Source organism: Aquila chrysaetos, chromosome 24 (genome assembly GCF_900496995.4).
Source record: "Aquila chrysaetos chrysaetos chromosome 24, bAquChr1.4, whole genome shotgun sequence".
Classification (NCBI taxonomy): domain Eukaryota; kingdom Metazoa; phylum Chordata; class Aves; order Accipitriformes; family Accipitridae; genus Aquila; species Aquila chrysaetos.
This window is the reverse complement of record NC_044027.1, coordinates 233944-241923: the sequence shown is the minus strand read 5'-3', so window position 1 is coordinate 241923 and position 7980 is coordinate 233944. Positions and strand designations below refer to the sequence as shown.

The window sequence follows — 7980 nt, the reverse complement described above, 5'->3', positions numbered from 1 at the left end:
TACTGCCCCACTGGGTTTTTTTTTTATTCCCTCTTAAAAGGCTTCTCATAGAAAAGGATTGTATACAAGAATACTCCTGTACAGAAATCCCTTATATCTACCAAACAATCTTGCTGAATATTCCAAATGGTTCCAAGAAAATGTCTCTTAATAAGCACAGGAACGTAAATCACCTTCTGCATCTATCAAAATTCTCACTTAGGAAAAAGCGGCATAAAAATTTAAACTAATATTGGAAATGAGATATTTACTGTTCTTGGAGGATTATTCCTTGATCACAGGTAAGAAAGAAATCTTTATATAAAAACATCAATAAAAATATTGCAATATTGATAAATTCCTACAACGCTGCAACTCGTAATTTCACTCCATATAGGGTGCTGCAGTAACTACGTAACATCTGGTACTAGACTTACCTGTGATGTAACATTAAAAACCTGTCTACATGGTTGGTTTTGGTTTAGCTTTGAAGCAGACCTCAGCTCACTCTTCCTGACGTCCAAAGTGGTGGGAGGCCAAAGAGCTTTGATCTGAAAGCACTGTGTCCTGTGCAGGGTTTGAGTGCACTGCCTTTAGATCAGAGCTAGCCAGTGTCCCCATACCTTGGAGCTTTGGTAAAGCCAGAACAGGTCTACCCATAAGAAAAGAAACTAGTCGGATACACAACATCCTTCAAAAAAGCACAGGTGTCAGAAAGGGTCATCCACTCTGATTTTCACCCCTAAATCAAGGTAAAGTGTACTCCTTATACGAGTTACTACTTCAAGCGCTCTACTGGCTATATGCTGTTCTCTTGATCTGCTTCTAAGCAGTTGTCCAAGTAACAATGTTAACCCAGCCCAATACTGAGTGTTAGCTCTTCAAAGCAAAACAAAAGCTCTGCCTGCCTGCCTGCTTTGTGCAGGCAGAGCAAAATGTATTACCTACCATTTACAATGTAGTTTTCAAATAACCTCTTACTCCTTCTATCAAATAAAATAATCACAACCTGTACTATGTTCTCTAGCTACTGACAAGGTGGATTTAAGTGCCATCTGCACAGCTGGAAGTATTAACTAAAGCTCATAAAAAATAACAAACAGGAGAAAAAATAAACTATCACAAGGGAGTACACATCAAATACTTCATTGTTAAGCATCTGTATGCTGCAATTACCAAGACGGAGCAGCGATGCAAGCCTTTGCCATTAACAGTATGTAATTTCAGAAAAATGCAGAGAAAACAGCCCACGCATTTTGAAAGATGAACATACAAGGAAACACCTGAAAGAACAGATCAAAACCCATCCTTGTAGGGTAGTTTCATAATTGTCTCTGAAGTCAAGATTTGGAGATACAGTTATTTTGTGACCTAAGCTTCACAGTCAGGCAGATCTTCTCTCCCCACCTCAAAAGATTCTTTGCTGATTGACAATAGTTCACGCAGCTCTTTGTTTTCAAGCTGCAAAATCAATATTTTTGCTGAAACAGAAATGAGCTAATTCACAATTAAAGGACTATAATAGAAATGAGCTAATTCACAATTAAAGGACCATAATCTTTAAATAGCCCTGCTCCTTCACAGCTAAATAAAACACTGGTTTTGTAACATAAGCATTAATACAGTGCTAGCAAGAGGAGAACTACATCATTTAAAGCTTATCTTTTGCTTCTGGCTTCATATATACAATACAAACATCAAGAACCTGAAAATAAAACAGATCATGTTCTGCATTTCGTGAGCCCACCCCCAAATTTTTGACTGTTATAAATCCTGGACACAAACATAGAAAGTCCAAACTAAGTCTAGAGACGCCCAAAGCTTGATCTAACCTTAGCAATCGTATCTGTTCTTACCTCCAACTGAGCTAGTTTCTCCTGAACTTTAAAGAACTGATCATCATCGACTTGCATAGCTTTTCTCATCACCTCTCCCATCTCACATATTCTGTCTATTTGACTTTCAATTTCCTGAAAGACATAAAAATGATATATTCAATATGTTCAGGCAAAAGCAACAGTAATGATTTCTCTCTTCTAAAAAAATTACTTTCATTTTCTTGATTTTGGATTATTTCCCTGTTTTGAATTTTAATCCTTTTGTCCCAAGCGCTTGCAATCCTAACTTGTATAATATTTAAAGATGAAAACACGTACCTTATCATCCATTATCAGGAGTCATCAATGAAAACAGTGAATAGAATAACATCAGTCAGCAAGATAAGGTACCCTTACTTACTAAAATGGAAGTAATTTCAAGTGTGACAAGAACTGAGACAACAGACTCAGGTTCATGTGAATATGATTAGTATGCAGCAAATTTTATATTGCTTCATTAGAAAAGCCTGACTCTGAATTGGTAAGAATGCCAAATACAAAAGCAAATGAGGTTTCAAGACTAATTAACAGTGTGAAGTAAAGAGCCTCATCTCCAAAGGAAGCCAAGCAATGAAAACTAAAATAAGTTAAGACCAGAGCCTCTTGAGGCAGTTTTTACAGAATCTGTCTAGATACAGCTCCAATCCTTTGGTGGAAGATGCATTTTGTTGAAGCTCAGAAATGCACATATAATGAACACTGAAAAATTCCAACATGTAATGTAGCAACAACTCCTGTTTGAAGAGCATTCCATTTCAAAATACAGTATTCAGAGAGCAACTCAAATGTGCAAACACAAAAATGTCAGTAATTGGCAACAAGTAGCAAGATAAGAATTTGGAAGCTTTTGAAGCATTTTTAACATAACAAAAATATGAGGTTATCACAAAGCACTTTGGGGAATATGAGATAATGTTATAGGGTGAAGTTTCTTTTCTCTAAGTGTCAGTAGGTGTTCCACTGCCTCTGGAAGATAAATGTATCACCAGAGCAGGGAATTCAGTTTTGAATTCCGTTATTCAGAAAATATGTAAACAAATTAGAGCATCTAGGAAAGAGTGGGAAGAACAAGAAAGACTTAATCTGAGAAGAAAGAATGATTATTTTTTTTCTAAACAGAAAGATGGTTATAATAAGAACATAGCTCTTTAAAAGATATTAAAAGGCCGTTACTGTTCCCCAAGTGGTGGGTAGGAGAAAAAACTCATGAACTTAATCTGAAGTACAGAAGATTTTGCCTAGATATTGAGATAGTCTAGGTACATTCCATCAAAGGTTTCTCCAGAGCCTTTTCAGCTCTGCATTTCCATGCCATTAAAATGGAGCAAAAGCAGTGCCAGAGGAAAATATTAGAAGTTTTGTTCAAACGTCAAGTCTTGATAAACGGAGCAATTAATCTACCTAAGCAAGCACTGGAAGCAAGACATTGCTACACTACCTAACTTCAGAGGACTGAAGCAACACAAAACAGAGGACTAATGAGTTGCCACATATCAGCGCAAAGATACATGTGCAAAGAGTTAGGCTGGCTCCAATTCCAATTAAAAAACTGCAAGACAGGAGATGTCATTAGGTTGAACCAGCTTGCTGTTCTCTAATCACATAAAAATGCATCTTAACAAAAGCCTAACTTAATTCATAAGACTTAAATAGAGATTTAATGTTGTTATTATTATATTGTTATTAGATACCTAAATGTAAAACAGGCGGCAGTTATCAGTAGCCACACCTTAGAGTTCCAAAGTCATTGCAACAAACACGGACAAAGGGACCCTTTTAGGCCACTGCACAGAGTATCCGGATTTAAAAACATCTGGGAGTGATGATTTCTTAAGAATTAAGCATACTGCAGCTCACAGAGATTTAGGAGGTTCTTCTCCCTTTGTTACAATTACTGAACAGGAACAGTAACAACTTTGATGTCTTTGACTTTACTGTAGATAACCATGTGCATTAAGCTTAACCCAGGGAATTCACCACCTAGTGCATAAAGAACAAGCCTTCACCTGGGCTGCAAAAGGGTTATGCTTTTCAGCGTCCTCTGTGATAACTGTTACAACCTGTGCGCTGTAAAAGGAGTAGAAAAAAAAAATACCAGCAAAGAGAGACAAGAGTTTCAGAAAATGTATTTTGGAGCAGAGACATTCCATGAATGGAAACCAAGGTTGTATGAAAGCAAGCGAGAGACAGGGAACAGGGGTCTTAAGCCCCCCTTCTGTCTCCATCCCACCTTACCAAAGAATTAGCCTGATGAACTTTCAACACTGGTTCAGCATCTTCGCCTTTTCTCCCTTGCAAAAGCTGTAACATCTGCTTTCTGTATTTGCTCATGATAAGCTCTAACGCGTCTTGGTGCTCCTCCAGTGAGATCCATAGCTCTGCAAAATACAGTACGTCATTGCCACAAACTACATGCAATTTTTCACAGCAATGACAGCAGGTGCCCAGAGGTACTCGGTACCAGCTGCTCACTTGATTCGTGCTACCCCACCACTCACTCCCCTTGACAGCACAGCCCTGGGACTCCGGCCCGGGGCGGCTGGCTGCCCGGACCCCTCGGCTAGCCCAGAAGCCATCCCGATGCCGGCAGCCACTTCCACACCGAGGCACCCTGCGACTCTGACAGAAGCGAAACAGATGCGTTCCCCGGCTCGTCCCCCCCCCCCCCCCCTCCCGAGCCCCCTCCCGCCACGAAGCGCGCAGCCTCCCCCAGCACGCCCCCCCGGGGGCCCCTCTGCACATCCCCCACCCCCCCCGATTTCCCCCAGTGCACCGCCCAGCACGGCCCCGGGGCCTCCCAACACCCTCCGCCAACATCCCCTCCGGCTCCCCCACCCCTCCGCCAATACTGATACCCACCCCCGCCCCCGCCCCAGCAGCGCCCCGGGGTCCCGCCGGCACGCCGCCCGCTCGCCCGCCCCCCCCCCCCCAGCTCGGCCGCCGCGGCGGGCAGGCTCACCCCTGTTCTCCTGCTGCAGGTCGCGGATCTGCGTGTTCTCCTGGGACAGGAGCACGTGCGGCCGCAGCCGGGACGGGTCGGCCCGCTCCGCCGCGGCGCCCTGGCCCTGCTGAGACACGGCTGTCGGTCCGGCCGCCCCGCCACCCGCCCGCCCGCCCGCCGCCCGCCCTCACCTTCTCGGCCCACGCCGCGCCCGCCTCTCTCATGGCGGCCACGCGCTGGTGTAGGACGGCGGACTGGTCGATGAGCGACTCGGCGGCGGTGTCGTGCTCCTTCAGCCGCTCCAGCAGCGTCTTCGCGTCCGTCAGGATCTTCTCGATGGTGCAGGTCATGGCGGGCGCCGAGGCGAGGAGCGCTCCTCACCTCCGCGGCGGCGGAGGCCCCATGCCCGGCCGCACAGGCGGCGCCCGCCCCTCACCGCCGCCGGGCGCGGGCATACGCGAACCCGCGGGCCAGGATGCCGCACGCCCGCGCGTGCTTACGTACGCCCCCCCGCCGCTTCCGGCCGCGGCCCTCGCGCCGCACGTGCGCAGGCGCAGTCCGGCGCTCGAGCGCCGCCTGGCGGAGCGCTGGCGCCAGCGCCGCCCCGCCCTCGCCGCCAGCGGGAGGGGCGGGACGGGCGGCCCGGCGGGGCGGGGCGGGGCAGGCGGCCCGCCGCTTCCCGGAGCCGGCAGGGCCCTGGCTAACCGCGCCGTGTCCAGGGGAGCACTGGGAGCCCTCGTGCTTTTTTTTGTGGCGTTGGGTGGCTTTGCGGGGAGGGGAGACCATCCCCTCCCCTCCCGGGAAACAGCGTTAGTCCGCATCAGGTTGACGTCCTCCGCCCTTGAGCGTCCAGTCACTGGCGGCAGCCTGGCGCTGCGCGTTCTCTCTGAGCCAGAACTCGTACACGCACAAAGGTTCGTGCTCCGTGACGGGGCTCTCTCGGGGGAAGCCCAGGTGGAAAGCCTCCGGTTGAAACGAACGCTGCTCTGTGCGGCGCAGTCTGTTTGCAGAAGGGCATAGATCCTTGACCCGAGGGGCTTCTGGTTATCTTTTAAAATACTCCCTTAAACAGCGTGCGATAAATTCTGGGCTGAGATCTGTTGAGCTGTCATCTTATCTAATATTCTTGTTTGTCCCCTTCAACAGTAAACATCCTCTACTCAAGTTAAAATAACAAGCTTTGTAATGCTGACTTGCTGCTTTATTTGCTAACTAAAGCTACTGTTAGTGATCTCTAATGTCCTTGATGCTTTGCTTAACTTCATGCCACAAAGCTTTTTTATTTACTATTACCAACTTTATTAATAATGTTTTCAACAGTAATGTTTTAACGGGACTCCCTTTGACTTGGGTCATCTTTCAAGTTTAAATCCCCATTCAGACAGACACATAGGAAAAATCTGGGATGCTTTATCAGATAAAAGTTTCTTTGTGATCCCAGAGATAATCAAGCCTAGTGCAGAAGTGCTGCATAAGATAATTCTATATAAGCAACAATTTCAAAACATTCATACAATCCAGAAGAGAACAGAGTAAGCAGCTGCATTTGGAGTATTTCATCAGAATCGGATTAGTGAGTAAAGTATGAGATACATTTTGCAAATTTGGGAAATGTAATGCTGCTTTATAGTAACATCTGTGGAACTAAAGGTCTAGAACACAATTTAGAGCACATTTTACCTTCTAGTCCTTCCTTATTTTTCTTCTTATTGGAGAATACTAAAAAGTTAAGACAACTCATTATCAGAATTCCTTTTTCATAATGGGTGATTCATGAACATTTGGAAAACTGACAAATATTACTGTCTTTACCATCCTGGTTATGGAACAAGTTGGCAAAAGATTGCCCTGTCCTAAGACAGACATGACATCCCTAAGTTGTAGCCAATGCTTTTTCCCCCTGTTCTGCTGTCTGTCCCCCCTATTATATCCTCAAATGACCCTACCTGTGTGGTTCAGCACCTACTGTTGCTTCTCTGTGCTCATACTCCGAACTGTGTGGCTGCCTTTAAAGGCTCTGCCAGTACATCAATTTTTGCAGAGCTTTTGAGCAGCCACACAGGAGTAGGCCTGATACAGCTACATGGAATGGTATATGTGTACCAGTTCAGTATCTTCCTGTTTTTCACCTTATTCAACCTAAGGAAGTTCTGCGAAATCAAACATGCAATCTCTGAGGTTGCACTTAATTCAGCTTTACAGCACAGAGGCACTCAATGAGTCATTCAGAAATGCAGCACTGGAAATTGCAATTCAGATCTACTAGGAAGTCAGCTAAAGGAACTACCTGTTTGTGCAGCGTGAAGGATCATTACACCTCAGCAGAAGCTGCACTGGTACGTCTGAATCTCTGGCCTGTTCTGTTCCTTGCGTTTATACTTATGATTTAATACTCACTTTTCTCTAGCTTCAGAGATGACATCCTGGCCTTTTCATGCCAAGTAGAGACAAGCAAGGGAGATGAGGGCCAGCACTGCTGTATCAGACTTTCATTTCAGGATCAGCGCAGTCCCTCTGTGGGATTCTGGCTGCTTGAAATAAAATTGCAGAATGAGAACAAGATAGGAGTCTATGATACTACCAGCACACAGCACTTAGTCTTGTGTTCTCACTCAAGGATGTGGCTCACCCCCTCTCCAGCAGATCTTTTGACACAGAATCATTTGTTCAACTTCCAAAGGACAGTAGAATAAGCTAGCGTGGCGCCAGGACGCAGATCGGATCCCAGTAGGACAAAGCTCCTTGATTTAAATGCTGGGAATGCTTGTCACCAAAACTTCTAGTATGTAGCAAGAGAGCTTAAACACATCAGCGGATGAGCATTTTCTAAGTAGTGGTGTCTTGTAATTCCTTCGGCTTATCACATCAATTCTGCATAAACTAAAGAGAATGTATAAATTTGGCCTCTCAAACTTTTTAGTGTTTAACTTCAATTCGATTAAACACTTATGTATGTGTACAAAGTGAAAAATGAGGTTACAAGAGGTTAATGCTTTAATGCTTTTAATAACTCTTAACCACATGGCTGTATTTTGTCAAACAGAACATGGATTTGTTCTAGCAGGAAAAGTATACGCTAGATAGAAGCATATTGAGGCTCTCCAAAACAGCAAAGCTGCTACAGAACCAAAACCATTTCTAGGCCATCTTTGAAAAATCATAAATAGTATTTCTGTGATGGAA

General features: G+C 45.0%; 1 protein-coding gene across 2 annotated transcripts; it reads right to left on the bottom strand.

Moving 5' to 3' along the window:
• SIKE1 (suppressor of IKBKE 1) lies at positions 1–5287 on the bottom strand. 2 transcript variants are annotated; one of them, XM_041120010.1, is made up of 5 exons: positions 4989–5287; positions 4816–4924; positions 4092–4234; positions 1836–1949; positions 1–1440 (listed from the first exon to the last, which is right to left on the bottom strand). In XM_041120010.1, the coding sequence occupies exons 1-5, from the start codon at positions 5145–5147 to the stop codon at positions 1351–1353; spliced, it is 615 nt and encodes a 204-aa protein (XP_040975944.1). In that variant the 5' UTR covers positions 5148–5287; the 3' UTR covers positions 1–1350. The 2 variants fall into 2 exon arrangements, with proteins under 2 accessions (XP_040975944.1, XP_040975945.1); XM_041120011.1 differs by having other exon boundaries at positions 4816–4921.
• Positions 5288–7980: the final 2693 nt, after the last annotated feature.